At 39.8% G+C, this 15,998-nt stretch overlaps 1 protein-coding gene across 1 annotated transcript; it reads right to left on the reverse strand.

Moving 5' to 3' along the window:
• Nucleotides 1-220: 220 nt before the first annotated feature.
• LOC104074168 (neuron navigator 2-like) lies at nt 221-10,398 on the reverse strand (the record flags this gene model as incomplete). Its single annotated transcript, XM_009574206.1, has 4 exons — nt 221-614; nt 2,553-2,661; nt 6,248-6,360; nt 9,300-10,398. Coding segments are annotated over 4 exons (1,715 nt in total), but the record flags the coding sequence as incomplete, so codon positions are not given.
• Between the last annotated feature and the right edge of the window lie 5,600 nt (nt 10,399-15,998).

Below are 15,998 nucleotides of genomic sequence, written 5' to 3' on the forward strand. Positions count from 1 at the left end.
ATAGGAATATTTTCTTAACATGCACTTAAAAAAATCATGTGCTTAAATCTCACTGACTAAATTAGCTGTTACAATAAGCTGTCCCTCCAAATGCTTATTAAAACTAGTAGAATATGTTTGATATTTTTTTTTCCTTTCTCCAAATAATCATGGGAATACAGCGTCATTAAACACAATGCAACAAATCACATATAGTATTTAAGAAGAAAAGTAAAGGCACTTACCCACTCGTGATGTCATCAGCTCTGATATTCTTGCCCAGGACATCCCCATCGCTCATATAGCCGGTGGCATCCATAGTGATGCCCTCCAGATCAATTTCATCACTTCCCTTGTCCGAGATGTCCACGTGGCAGACGCTGCTACCGCGGGACGCCAGTTGCCTCCGCAAAGGTGCCGAATACATGTAGCGTCCCGACTCCGTGTTGATGAAGCGGCTGGCGTTCCCTCGCGGAGGATACCCATTTCCCATCGACGGAGCGTCGCCTGCCTGCAGGCGGGGGCTGGACTGCCCCAGTCTCCACGATAAGGGGGTCGGTCGTGCCGTCAAGCTGAGGATGCTGCGGCCACTTATCTCGGTAGTGACGTTGGTGTCAAAGGTAGTTTCCAATGTGCTTAAAAAAATAAATGCATTTGATTAAATGTGGCCTGCTGTGCAGAGCACTGTGAGATTTCAGGTGATTGCAAGACCCTACACCCTGAACACTCACCAAGTTACAGACTGTAAGTAACAGCATTAACAGAATTTACCTGCTACAACGCCTTGAGAGAGTTACGGTCCATTTCTCCAACACTGTTCTTAAATAACGATACTCTTACACCCAGGCCACCAAGTGTTCAACATACATGTGAGAAGACTTAAGCAGGAACTTTTTAACGGATTATCCACAGTATCAAGGCATAACTTTTTCATCTTCAGTCATATATAACTCTATTATACCATGGTTTTGCCACTCTAGGCAAGAGAGTAGAATATTAAGCTCACTAAAGGAAAACCAACTGAAGTACAATTTTTCTGATACATTTTCTTTTTTTTGGCTGCATTCATGAAAGTCCTAATACTCTGGAGATGTGTCCAGCACGAAGATGGTGTCTATTTCTACACTGAGGAAAGGATTAAATGAAAAAATAATAAGAAAGGCAAAACAAATTTATTTTCAAGATCTATTTTATATATTCATGAATTGAATATATTTTTCATAATATTAATAATATTTATACAGAGCTCTGGTCACAGCCTGTAAATACAGTTTTTGATAAGCATCAGCTATATTAAATTGTCCATTCTCTGCGTCCGAGTGTGTGAATATGTTGCATCCCTTCCAACAGTAATGCTAGTACGCTCTGAGAATGCTGCGACCACTTATCTCGGTAGTGATGTCTGTGTCAAAAATAGTTTCCAATGCGCTTAAAAAAATAAATGCATATGATTAAATGTAGACTGCTCTATGGAACTTTAAAAATGGGACTGCTACACCATGAGATTTCAGGTGATGTGTATAGATTGCAAGACTGCACTCTGAACACTTGCAGCTTAGTTGCAGCTAACTTAGTTGCAAGCTAATCCATAGCTGCAACTTCTTTTACCCACATGAACTCCCCTTTTCCTTTCCTGCTCAACTAACACAGTGTTATTTCCTTTTTTATTGTGGATATTTGTTAAAATAAGCAGCATTGTACTATTAGCAATACAATGTTACGTACACGCTGCAAAAACCTATGTATCCTGAGGTTATAGTAATTAAATCATAATAAGCTGTCACATTAATTGAAATTTGAAAAGAAAAATAGCATTGGGAGTTAATCTTTGCAAGCTCTGCCTCAGTTTTAGATACAAAGCCAAAACACAAAGCGTTCCCCCAGTGAACTCATTTAGGGCTGCAGTCCATAAGCACTGAGCACTAAGTAGGACCCCGACCTCATTAGGGGCCAAACAGCTTATTCTCCCAAGCCTCCCGTTCAACACGGAAAAGATCTGAGTCACAGAAGGTTTATATGTAGTAAGAGTCTTTGTTTATTTAGAGCGTATTTTAAATATTGCTGAAGATTTATAAATGTTGCTTTACAAAGAAAAAGCAGTTATATACATGGATGATTAATAATATTAGAAAAATTTGTTTGTCCAAAGATTGGCCAGGAATTCAAGTTATGCCGTTTATCAAGTGGGTCAAGCACAGTTCACCTGCTTACTTAAACAAAATATTACACATAGGGGAGAGAGATGTAATACACTGAAGTTGTTCAAGAGTAAGATGAAGAAACATTTTAAACTGTAACCTATATTCAAACATCACCTAACGCATTTAACAAGCACTGACTATTCTCCACTTTTGATTCTATATACAACCCGCCACCACCAATTACTCATCGTACATCTCAATAAACACTGAACACAGTTCAGAATCGGTGCTTTAAAGACAAAAAGTACAAGATCAGTACCTTCCACTAGCAGTGTTAAACATTTTTCAAGGATGCAACCCAGCCAGATCTAACAAATGTAAAGTAAGAGCACAATGATTTCCATTATCTTATAAACAAAGTCATGCCATTACCTGTGAGTAACCTGGGTTCCCCGTAAACTGGACATCGTTTCCTCTAAGTTCTGTCGAAGATCGGCAATGTTTTTCACAGTTCGCAATCGCCGAGTTTCTGGATCCTCTCCTACAGGGAAAATAAACCATTAGAAAGGATAAGGCAGGAAACAGCACAGAACTGAGCCATTACCTCTGCCTAAACCTGTCTCAAACGCATTTTTTCTGACTTTCTGTTATTTAACACTCTAAACTGTTTATGACGCAGATACCATTCCCCTACGGCAGGCACCTGCCGCTGCCGCAGCCGGACTGAGAATGAGCTCTGTACTGTTAACTTTATTTCACGGGCTGCCTTTGCACCAGATGTTTCTGTATTGTCATTTCCCCATATGACCCAATTTAAATTCTGGTTAACTTTCAACCTCATTAGAAGATATACTCCATCAATACGACCCTTTCCATCTCATATATTGACACAATTAACATCAACCCAACACAGCCAATTTCCCCAATGCTGTATTTTCACTAGACCTTCTTTTTCCCATTTTAAATAGACCTCATTCTACAACAACAGCTTTCCAGTAAAGTAAATTGTGTTGACTGGGTGCTCCATGCTGAGTGATGTTTTAGATAAAATAGCAAAAGTTTTTGCTTGTCCACAGCACCACCCAGTTATTGTTACTTAAATGTATTACATGACACAAAGTTGGGGGTGACTTTTACTTTCCCTGGCATTTAGAAATCCTGTTCTTTAAATACTCTGTTCTAAAACACGTTTATGTCCTGTTCTTCAACTCTAAAAGTAGAATTTATATGCATTAAAAAAGTCCTCCTAGTGCCTCAGCATAATTTCTTTTTATAAAATTAATAATTTAATTAGTTAGCATAATTTATTTACTTGTTCTCAATTGTCAGTTAAGAAATGCTTTGGTTGCTAACTCAGCTGAGCTTTATATAGTTAAACCTTCTAAGAGATTGAAGAGAAGTGAATATTTAGTAGTGCCACCATATTCTTTGTAAGCTGAATGCTGAAACAGAAAACCTCCAAAAAGCCGTCACAAAACTTCTGTTGGGCACAGAAGGAAATGATTTCATTCTAGAGGGCTGACAACTCATGACTAAAGAAAATACTACAGCAAATTTAAAACTTTTCAAATTTCGTATCCGCCTTCTCTGCACAAGTGATGCATTCTTAAGCTGCCAGGATACCGGTGATCCATGCGATTGCTAGTTTAGATGGCTGTCTATATATTACATAAATAAGAAGTGTTAAGGAACAGATAAATAAGCCATAAATTTTCTGTTATTGGAACTTTCCACATTCTTTGCTTTAAACTTCATGTTTCTGAAAGATGCCAGGTTGGTGGCACAGAAAAACCAAGTCACACACTCTTGCCTGCAAAGCAGCAGTAGCACAAACTACTCACCGAAGTGCTGGAGCCCCAACTGCGGGGAACTATGTAGGGAGGGGAAGACAGATTTTAATGCTTATGCATTCATTAGTCTTTCTGAGGCAAAGAACAACGGCTCAGGTAGTGTCCATGTTAGCAATTTTTTTTTTTTTAATGGGTCTCTACTCCCTGGGAATGGCTCAGGTAGTGTCCATGTTAGCAATTTCTTTTTTTAATGGGTCTCTACTCCCTGGGAAATAATCTCCCTGAGACACCATTCACTTAGGCCAAATGGTCAAACAATTCTGACCTGGCTGGACTGGAAATAGCCGCCTAACAAGACCGATTCCTTTAGCCAATGGGTCTCTGGGACAGAAAACATTTTCTACACTCATGGATCTACAAATTTTTGCAGTAAAGAACATAAAATATTTATAGGCCTTTAGCCTAACAAAGGTCACAGTGCTCTTTTACAGATCATTTCTCTCATAGATACGAAAGCAAACGGTAGATAACTTAAGAAAACATACATGAGACAAGCTAAACCAATTTCTCTTACGCCTAAATTGAAACCAAATTTTTACTTAAATGACATTCAATTGCTTAAATTATAAGTATATTTAAAAGACAGACATTGGATAGTGCCGCTAGAACTTAATTATTAAAATGCTTAGCTCTTCATGAACAGGCAGCATCATTAAACTATTCAGCTTCCAGTTTTCCCTACCTATGTTCTCTTTTGTTTCATATGTGCTTTTAAATTAAAAGCATCAATAGCTGCTATGTAAGGAGAGAAGAAATCTGTCTGTTATTTCTTGTAATTTATTTGGTTGAGGGACCACTTTGTTTCGTTTGCTCCTTTTCCCCTAAGACCCCTTTATGGACTGCTGCTGTCTGTGGGGTTTGGCTGCACACAGCTGGGTTTTGCATCTCCACTGTTCAAGGCTGTCAGCTGTCTTCCATTTCTGGATCCCAAAACTTACATATTCTACTTGAATAATAGTTTGTATTTACATAACACCTGCCACTGAAGACTGAAAACCTTTTGTGATCTATAAACGCTTCTCAGTTTAGAGGCTGAAATACATCCAGGCTAGGCAATATGACGATTAAGAGGTAATACTGAAAAAATTTAAGCAGCTGGACATTCTGTGTTTCTTACTTTGAACTAGCTCTCATATTCAAGTAGGAACCCAAAATGTTCTCAAGGATTTTATCCCTTGTGCCATTTATTTGCCTTTTAAATATTTAATCCACCTATATATAAATCATACACACAGATACACTCATTTATGCATCCCTGCAGCCCTTTTTCTCACCAATGACTCTGCCTCTTGGCTTTGCCATCAGGGTATGTGCGCACAGGTATAAACACTGAATATGTAATGCAGTATGAAATTAATCCAATTGTGAAACTTTTAGCCACATGATTTTTCCAAGCAGGACAATCAATTTCAAAACTCACATTAAACTGGAGGACTCCAAGACTAAGTAGATGAAAAAACCTGAGATATTCTACTGATGAGATACACTGCAATAGTATGCAATAAGCAAAGTCCTAGACATTGCTGAAATTGGAATAGGAGGAGACTTGACTGTGACTTTAAAAGCACATTTTAAATCCTCAGTAGAATATGGTTGCTAAAAATTGCTTTGTTATATTGATAAGCTTAAAAATTATTGCTAATTATCATATACTTCTTACAGTAGCAGGAATTCTAGATAAACATATGAAATACTTTCCGATTTAGACTGCTAGTAATCTAATTACAATCAGTTTCAGCTTCTGTATGCTGGACACAGTAAACTGAAGTTGGATTTTAGTCTCTTATTGCTGCAAAGACCACTTCTCAAATTGATCAGATTCATGTGAGTGAATACTGAGATTCCTCCAAACCTATGAACAAACCAGAACATCAAGGAAATTAACTTAATCTCTTCTGTAAGCTCTGAAGCAAAGTTTTAAAAAGTAAAAAATAAATATCAAATGTTTGGGAATACTTAAGATCCTTACAATAGCTTAATCCTAAAAGGTGCTGCACATCTCCTAGAAAAACATTAAGTACTCAGAATTCCTAATGGTCTCAAGAAATTGGGGAGGCACACGATTGTGTAGAACTTGAGCATCTAGTATTCAGATTACTGACACCCTGTTTCCATTGCTGAAGAGCTGAAAGAAATATCGTAACTAACACGAAATAAAGCAGTAGGAATAAAACCAAATTAAATCCCCGCTAAAGAGGGAGCTCCTGACTTCAAACTTGCTTTAGCCCATTCTTATTTAACCAGACCACAGTCAGTAAGTCGTATTGCAAGACGTACCTGAGAGGTCTTCGAGAGCAGGCTGTCCAGTTTTGACATAAAGAGCAGAATCCATGCTGACCCCTCCTGTGCTGGCCTCGGCTGTTACGTTCCCTTCATTGTCTGTCTGCGATCTGGAAGGCAAAACAAAATAGAGATGTGCAGTCACTCTCCATCAAAAGTATCTCAAGTATAACAACCAGACAATTGCACTCGCCATCAGCTGCTCAGTCCCTCTCTCCGGAACAGACCAGCAGACTGATTTTACATAATTCATTAGTCCCATGTTGAAGTATGTCCTAGAAATGGAAACAAGCACTCAGCTGGAAAAAATAAAAAATTCATAGTCAAAGATAGGCTTCACAGCTCTTCAGTCAGGGTCTTAAGACACTTGGATTTCCAGCTAAATTTTAGTTATCAATTACATCAGTTGTACATCAATCTGATCCTCTCTAATGAAGTCTGTATTGCATAAATATAAAGCAGGTAGGGTGCGATGCCATGTTACACTCCTGCTAATTTCCCTTCAATAACTAGCAATATATTCTAAAATAAATGACTGGGTAAAACCAACTTCAAACTCCAATTCATTGTCTGACATTGTGGCTGTCAGGTAATGAAAGGCGATGTTGTAAGAATCTGTTGTCAGATTTGAGTAATATAGCTTGACTCATTTCATTTTACTAGTTGCACTGTGTTTTCCTTGTAGAGCCACATCAACAAGCGGCTGAAAGTTCTCCTGTCCAAGGGGTAAGTGCTGTACAAAAGTGAAGACACAGCAGCGAATTACTACTGCAATAGTCTTAATGTCAGTTGACCCTATATGAAACGTAGAACAATTTCTCATGTCTTTTACTTTAAAAAAAACAACAAACAAACAAAAACTAAGTCTATAGGCAGCTGAAAAGTTTAGGTTAAAGTAACCTTAACTGATAGCAGAAAAAACCTGAGACTACTACTGCAATGCATTAACAAGTGCATTTTGCAGATTCGAAAAAGTGTCTGGACAGTAAATTTATAATAATGCTATATGTTTGCCTTGCAAATCAATATAATTTGACTTTTCTTTTTCCTTTTAAAGCCAGCAAGGTTATACAGTTGGGCCTTTCTGCTTCCAATGCTGAAAAGACAAGACTATTTTTTTCAATTTCTCAGCATTTTCTCCAGCTGTCAATAGGTAGTTTCATTACTGTCTTTTGTAAAAAGTGAAATAAATACTGCCTAGAGTTTATCAGTATGTTTAGATTATAGAAAATGTATGGATTGGATCTCCTTTTACACTTTAGACGATGATATCTATGTTCAAACTAAGATGAACACCAAGTAGAGTGCTTTTTACTTTATCTTTTGATAGGACATTGTAGTGATAAACTTACAACCCAAAGCATCATGAACATTTTTGCAGGTTATGAGGGTTAAACAATAAAGCAATCAGTTTGCAATCACAATTTTCTATTAAATTATGGATTAAAATAGTACAAACTGCACTGGCAATTTTTAACTCAAAACAAATCTCCAAAAATTACTAGTAGTAGATCCCACCTCCAGCCAAAGATGCAACAATAATGCTGATGTACATAGACGAATGCAAGAGCAAGGGAAATCCACAACATTTACTATTAATATAAATTTTAGTCAGATTAATTTTTCCCAACTGGTTCATTTTCATGTGACCGCATCTCAGAAGGACACCTGGCATTTTATTCCATACACACAGGGAGAACACTCAAGGGGTCAGAAGACTCAAGCGTCGCTCTTCCCATTTTGCATTCCTACCTGAGTCTTTGGCATCCCTCTCCTTCAGGTTCATATCATTTACATTCATTTTTATTTAAAAAATGTGGCCAACCATTTCTTACGCTACATCTGCTGAGAGATCAAAGGCAAAAATGTGTATAGTAGAAATGAAAAAATGATGGGAAAGGGCAATAAAGATGACCAAAGGTTACGAACAGCACCTCTACAAGTAAAAACTAAACAGGCTAGGACACCTTAGCCTAGAAAAGACACATCTTAAGGGAGGGAAGGATATGATAGAGGTCTCTCAAATCATGAGCAGCAAGAAGATGATGAAGGCAGAACAACCGCTTGCATTCTCTTGCTATGAAAGAATTAAGCGGTGTCAAAGAAAACTAGGAGATGGCTGTCAAAACCAAAAATCCCACCATCTGATTGAGGAATTTCTTGCATCATGGTCAGGCTGGGGAACATGTCCTTAGGAAGCTTTGTTATTGATTTCCCTCTTGTTACTCTTCCCTACGTATCCTCTACTGCTATTGTCAAACGGAAAATGCTGGACTAGATGGAGGTCAGTTGTGACCCCACAGGGCTGCTCTTTTGCTTATCTCATTCAGCATTAATGCACAGAACAGCAGACCTTGTGCCTGGCCTTACCTATGCTAAGGGATTTTTATTTTTATTTCATTTTTTAAGATTTCCCATTACTGCTTATAGCGAGGCAGCTCTACCACTTTAGCCACACTGAAGAGAATGAGTGGATTTATGTCATAAACTGGCGTTGCTACAACTTTTAAAGCTATGATGCATAAACCAAACCTAATCCACACGGTACAAAAACATGTAAGAGCAGTACCTGGTGTTAAGTCAAAAAGGTGTTAGCATTCTCATCTTAACTGTTAGTAGGGTTGGATACAAGAATTATTCACCCTCCTATCCATCACAACTTCTTACACATCTTAGTCTGACGGCCTTCACCAACAGTTTTTGTGTAAATGTATAAATTGTCTACTCTCTTAAAGCAAGAAACTTTTACATGACGTGGCATTCACCTTGCAGCCTCGCCCCCCTGAAAGAGTAAAAAAAAACTATCTAAGCGTCACGTTCAAAACAGTCCGTTGGAGAAGTCACCGTACCTGTACATGAAGGGAGCTACCGTGGCAGTGTTCGGGTGGCTGTATTGCTGTTGGGGATGAGGTAGCTGAACACTCACAGTATTGCTCCCTGTGGTGTGGGTCGTCGCGGCGGGTCCGTTGACAGCTTGGCTGCTGCTGCTGCTGTTGAGGCCTCCTACGCCTTTTACGTTCAAAACAGTCCGTTGGAGAAGTCACCGTACCTGTACATGAAGGGAGCTACCGTGGCAGTGTTCGGGTGGCTGTATTGCTGTTGGGGATGAGGTAGCTGAACACTCACAGTATTGCTCCCTGTGGTGTGGGTCGTCGCGGCGGGTCCGTTGACAGCTTGGCTGCTGCTGCTGCTGTTGAGGCCTCCTACGCCTTTTCCTTCTGAAGAGGCTAGGCTGGATGAGGAGCTGGAATGCCTGCTGTCCAGCTGAGACTTCTGATGCGAGAGCCCCGAGCCGGCTTTCCCGCTGCGGCTTCTCTCGCCTTCCTTTGCAGCAACGGGGGCACTTGAGGATTTCCCTGTGGTGTTTTTCATTCCTGGTTTTGGTATTCCACTGTGCGAAGGGGCAGAGGCCTCCTTCTTGGCACTATTCAGCTTTCCTCCTTTAGGGATAAAGCTTGCGATCTTGGAGGACTTTTTTGGCATCTCTGTTGCTGCTAGTGCTGTCTGTTCTTCTTTTGGTTCCTCTTTCACGTCCAGCTTTTCAGTGACAGATGTTCTCTTTGCAACGTCTTTACTTTTATCCTTTTCTTTCTCTTTCTGTTTCTCTTTATCCTTCTCATTACCCTTTGGAGAACTTTTCTTATTAGTTAGTGCCCGGCTAAAAGTCCTTTGTGCAATTCCCTTGAGTGCAATTTTGGGACTACTGGACATCGATCCCGGATTGTTCACATTCTGATTTGCGGCATCAATTTCTTCGCTTTCCTCAAAGCTGAGAAGCGTCTCCAGCTTTTCACAACTGTTATCCCGAGACCCCGGACACTCGAGCGTTGTCCCTCCTGCTTTGGAGCCTCCTTTGCTATTGAAGAGTTTTAATTTTTCAAGCATGGATTTTTGACCGTTGGGAGTTGTTTTGGCGATTTCCGACGGTGGCTTTGGAGGCTCCGATATGGGCTGCTTTACGGATAACATGGAAGACGTAGCTGTGTGCTTAGCACTAAGGGACTTGCTGCGCCAAGGTTTAATAGCAGAGCTGGGCTGAGGGATGGCTGATGAATTATTGCAACTAACAGTACTGCTGCAGCTTTGAACTGAGGATGAGACATTTTCATTCATTCCTGTGGGCTGGGAGGCTGTACTGTCTGCAGGCTCTGGAAAAAAAACAAAACACAACCCAAAAAACCAACACAGTAGTACCTGATATTATAGCTAGTCTGAGATTCCTTCTGTAATGAAACATTAGGAACTTTACACTAATAACATTAAAAAGATAGACACGTATCTATTTTCAACATCAGTATCACCTAAAGAAAATAAAAGCCAGTTTTCTTTTCCTACCCAGCAGAAGAGCAACGAGCTCCTACTATGTAATTTACATTTACTTGCTGTTTCAAGAAAAAAAAAAAAAAATCTCCTCCAATTCAAACCAAAATACATTTTGCAATGTGTTCTCCCTTATTAAGTTCATAATACTTTTTCATTAGCAAAAACACAGCACTATTTTCTAACTAAGGGTTCCCTCTGCTTTTGGCAAAATATTTGCTGTCCAAGTTTGATTCTTAGAAAAACCTCAAACATGTAAAGAAAAATGCAAGAGTAAGGAAAAAATTAAAACTGAAGTCCTTTCAGTTATTGGGGGGGGATGAGACCTTCATATGCAAAAGGTAGAAGAAAACTCCATGTACAAAAATAAATTGTGTCCTTATGCAACGAACCTAAATTAAGTATTACCACATATCTTAATCCAGCTGTAAGAGAAACTAGTGGCAGTAACTGTACAGCCCTCCTCCCTCAGAGGAAGAAAATCTTTTATTTAGTTAGTTCCTTTTAATGCTATTTGTTCTTGTTAAGAAATTAGTTCAGAGCTTAAAGAGAGCTTGAAAAATCACACTCACCTACCAGTGGCCACTTCTCCTCTGAAGTTTCTCTTTGCAGAGTTTCCTTTCTGGAGACGTTACTCTCTCAATTATCACAAATATGTTTTCTGTTAAACTGCTCATGTTTCCAATTAACTTTTGTCATCTATGTCTGTTCGCCTGCCCAGCAGCCTGCTGGGGATTAACGGCTCTTACCTATATTTCCCTGCCCTCTAGCAATAAAGTAAACTGTGTATAGAGCCGCATTTTTTTAATTCAAAAATCAACAGCGGTTGAGAGCGTGCGTTTTCAGCAGCCGGAGCAGCCCTGTGAATTCAGCCCTGTAAATCACGAGCTGCTGCAACCACACAGGGACTGTTTTACTTCACTTTCAGCTGCTCAGTGAAGATACGGCTCTGTTAACCTCCTTCCTCTGATCCAAACCAGATCTACTAAAGATTTAAAGCACATATATCTTCCTGACTTAGCATAAAATCAGGTTTCTAAGAGTATCAGAGACTCCTTAATAATAAACTCAGTCATTTCACGTGGTTATGGACAAAGTGGGATAGCAGGAATTAATGATACTTTTAAAAATATTACTGAAGTCAGAAGATTTCCAGGGCTCTGTTATTAACCAATAGCTATTATATTGGCCGGTTTTGCTAGTCCTTTTCCTATGGCAAACTACCCACACGGAGATGGAAGAAAGCAAGAGCCGGATTACAGACACAGAAAGGAATCGTACTTCTTTTAAGCTAGTGCCAGCCCGCTGACTTCCAGGGCATTACTCCTGTTTTACTCCAGTACAGAAGGAAAATCAAGCCACCAAATGTCCCAAACGGCAATGCCACCTGGTCCTCTAATTGCTCAGCTCAAGCCTGCTAAATTCAATCCGATGGGTTAAGGAGAACTAAGAAGCGATAGTGTAGGAGTCGCAGTGACTCCCAGCGCAAGGGCGAGCAGGGACCCACCATCCTAGCGCCCTGCCCACAGATGGGAGAGAGGAAGGAGGGTCACAACTACTTCAGAAGCTGTTGGAAATGTAACTCCCTCTGCTTTCAAAAGCTGTGCACCATGCTTTTGCCTTCATGGCTCTTACTGTACGCCCCTACTTTGAAATTATTTTATTTCCTGAAGTCCTCCCACCCATCAAAATCTACTTCCCATTGCAACACTGCACCATGCTCCTTTTGTAAACTCAGAACAAGCAAGCCTTTGTCTCTGCCTGCCTTCCACAGAAGACGCCCAAGCAATGTAATGAAAGCTTCACGAAACTCCCAATTGTGCGTCATTTACAATGAATTTGTTTAGCTTCTTTTAAAAAAATAATAATTACCTATCTCAGTATTGGGATACTTCTACAGAAACTGGAGATTCACAGTACTTCCAACACTAAGTTCCTAATCCAAATGCATTCTGGCCTAATCATGCTTAAAAAAAAACCAGAACAAACCTCATCACAAAGCATACCCATGCCCATAAATCATCAGAGCTGTCTGTGATTCGTGAACATGCCTAGGACAAATTTACAACTGGGTCTAGGGATGAACCTAACGTACTAATCAACGTGGGCAGGGAATCTTTTACTTTCTCAGAAAAACTGAGTTGCAAGGAGTAACGGGACTGGGACAACGTAAAGGTGACAAATTGAAAATTACTGGTAAGGGATCCATCTACAAAGTAGTGCTTATTGCTTTACGTACATATAGAGAAGGCGCGTGAAGTGGGGGCAGAGCTGGTTGCACACTCGGGTGGTACAACATAAGCAGCAACACAAACCCAGCTCGGGGTGAAACAGCATTCAGTCGGAGCACGCAGCCAACTGAAGAGACTTGGAAAAGAAATCTGTGTTCTTCTCAAAAGGGTTCTTAACTACAGTTTGAAAAAAATACAGGCAACGTGTGTATCGGTATGAACAAAGCCATCTTGCATTCACCAGAACTCGCCTACGCAGAGCCCTCCCGTGAGCTGGGACCCGCAGGCTGAGGCACAGACCCCAGGTAAGAGTTACCCGGGCTGTGGTCCATAACCTAGCTGTATTGTCTGACCCCATCTCAAACACTGAGCTAGCTGTTAACGCACTGCAGATCAGCTGTGGGAGCAGAAACCGGAGGCAACCCACATCAAAACAGGTTTCCTACGAGCTCTACAATGTTTTCCTGGAAGTGAATGGAAAGTGTCGGTCCATTTGGGATGTCAACTTCATCCTAACAGCCCAGGTGAGTGCTCCAGTCCGTGGACTTTTGGGGAAAAGGCTTTGCTTGGATCAAGTGAAATGGCTTTTTTATTAAATACCAAAAGCATTTCTCAAAATTTATTTCCCAACGAAATCCAGAACTTTTTCATTTCTCCTTTCTCTGAATGTATTCAGGATTTTTTTTTTTTAAATTGTTTGGTCACTGACCAAAATAAACTTTTTTGGTTTGTTTGCTTTTAAACACAGTGTTCGCTTTGTCCCCAACTCCCCCACATACACCTTCCTATTTGGAACTTAATTGTGCTTCCATTGCCAGTGGCGTAGGATGAGTACAATGTAACTCCATTTACAGAGTTGCTCCTCATTTACAGACATGTCAGAGAAGTCAGAATTAGGACAATACTGTGACTATAACATTTAAAAAAATGAATATATGGGGACATTAATGTAATTTTCAGAGTCTCTACCGAACATTTTCTAGGAAGTAAATTCTATGAACGTTGGATACTACACATCCGATATCAATGAAAAATATTTAAAAACTCTTAAATATACATGTTAAGCTTTTTCTTATGCAAGTACAGTGGATTTTGATTCATACTCAGGTCAAATACAGTGAAACTGGAAATTCAAAGTCCTCAAGTTTTTGTTACATTGTACCATGCAAAGTTAATGCAAGAAACAAAAAGTTCACCATAAAATGCACTCATGAAAAATGGCCTCAGCTTAAGAAAACTTCTGTCTTTAAGATTCTCTGTTTCTTTCTTACAAACAAGTCTGCTGGCTCTTTTACTCCTCAGACCAATCTTGGTAAACGAAAAGGGTTCTGCTGCCAGAATGTAGATTCAAATGCTAGGTTTCCTAATGAAGCAGTAACATCAATACATGGATAACACATCAGCATGCAAAGGGGCAAGTTTTATTCAGTGTAGCATAGGCCCTTCTTTCATGAAAAGGAGAGCAGGTTTCATGCATTCGATTAATAAGCTTATTATTTCCCATGTGTTCCTTTGTGAGGGAGATATTTTCTTTCTTCAGCAACCTGCATTAACTAAAACTGACTATAAAAGACATGTTTTCAAACCCAAGCCACAGTCTACAATAAATAATGATCGCTTTCCTCTTTTCAAAGTCAAATCTTGGCCTGAAATCTATTTTGTTCCTAGCGTTCCTGTTAAAAAAGATGTTGGTGGTCTAGTTCCAATGCCAATACGCACTGTAGCATGGGTAAATCTGATTTCAGCTGCTCCTGCAAAGTCTTAACTGCATCTGCAAACCTACCCATTTGTGATGGAAAAAAAAACCCAAACGAGTCTGAAGGCTTATGATTTAATTCTTCCACTGAAGTCTTTGAGAGCTTACTTTATAATAAGGTCAGGAGAAAATATATGCAATTTCCCATCATTTGTCATGTTCGCTTTAAGCAAGTGGACTTCGATTTGCTATAGCTGAAAACGTTCAAAAACAATCATTATAAGCATGAAAGCTAACACAAAGACAAAGGATGTTCTCATAGTTACTTCTCCTTCGGAGGGTCAAGAACTTAACAGCATTTTTATTCATTTTAGAATGAACAAGCTGTCATTTTTTATTTCACAGCTATGGGAAAAATAAGTTGTTCTCATGAAGAGAAATATCTGTTAGTCCAGCCCATAGATTAGATAACCAAGTTAAAAGCAAATCCACAACCAAATTCTAATTTAGGAAGTAAAAGCAGATCTGCTCTATGACATTATAGTGTCAGAACTGCAGAAACCGCTGTGGCAGTTTCATCATTTCCCATGTAGAGGAATAACTGGTGAGTCTTGACCCTTCCCATCCACCCTCCAGAAGACCCTCCTTCAAAGTACTACAAATAAGAGTCCTACAGAGAAGAGCTTTTTAGCTGAGCTATTCTCTTCTTCAGTAATGATTTATCATGCTCAACAAACCCCTGAAGTATGGAAATGCCTGCATTTCTGCCAGGAGCTGACTATAAAAATCACAATCTTTCCATAATCCAAACCACAAGCAGGTAGAGCAGAACGTTCCCAACAAGAACAACCTGGCACACAGCCCTTTCTCAAAGTAAGCACAAATCTTCTGGCCCACAGAAGTTTCTATTTCAATTGTAATGCTGTTGACCGGAGAGAACTACAGCTGGGTGGAAGGGACTGGCTGATTTACCTGCTCCAGTGGGGAAGAGGCATGGCCTCCACCCGCAGGATGGCTGGAGCTTTGTGTTCTCTCTTCTACTCTGGACCACAACAAAAAGCAACAAAAACGTTTTTTTAAAGCAGAGGTTGCCAGATAGGGAAATTCTGCATAACCTGAGAAAAGCCCGGATAGGAAACATTTTTCTTTGCTAAGGACAAAAACTTCACCAAGCTGAGCAGAATTGATTCCTTCCACTTCTGTCCACTGGCTTTCCCTTTAGCGGTGATTTATTGCACCATGAGACAAAAATTACCTTTATTCCTTGATATTTTTCTTTCCTTCCATCGTATCTACTACTTCAATCCCAGTGTTGTAAACTCTGTAGCTTCACTAGCAGTTCCGTGTATTCACAGAAATGCGTCGTACCTCTGAAAACCTGTACCAAAGCCTGTGGATATGTCAGTAACCCGACTTCCACATTTCTGTGAAGTCCCCTTCGTTCACACAGAACTCCAGTACATGAAACAACAGTTCTGCTGTTGACTGGTTTACGTCGCCA

This window comes from Fulmarus glacialis, unplaced genomic scaffold (genome assembly GCF_000690835.1).
Source record: "Fulmarus glacialis isolate BGI_N327 unplaced genomic scaffold, ASM69083v1 scaffold7983, whole genome shotgun sequence".
In the NCBI taxonomy this organism is placed as follows: Eukaryota; Metazoa; Chordata; class Aves; order Procellariiformes; family Procellariidae; genus Fulmarus; species Fulmarus glacialis.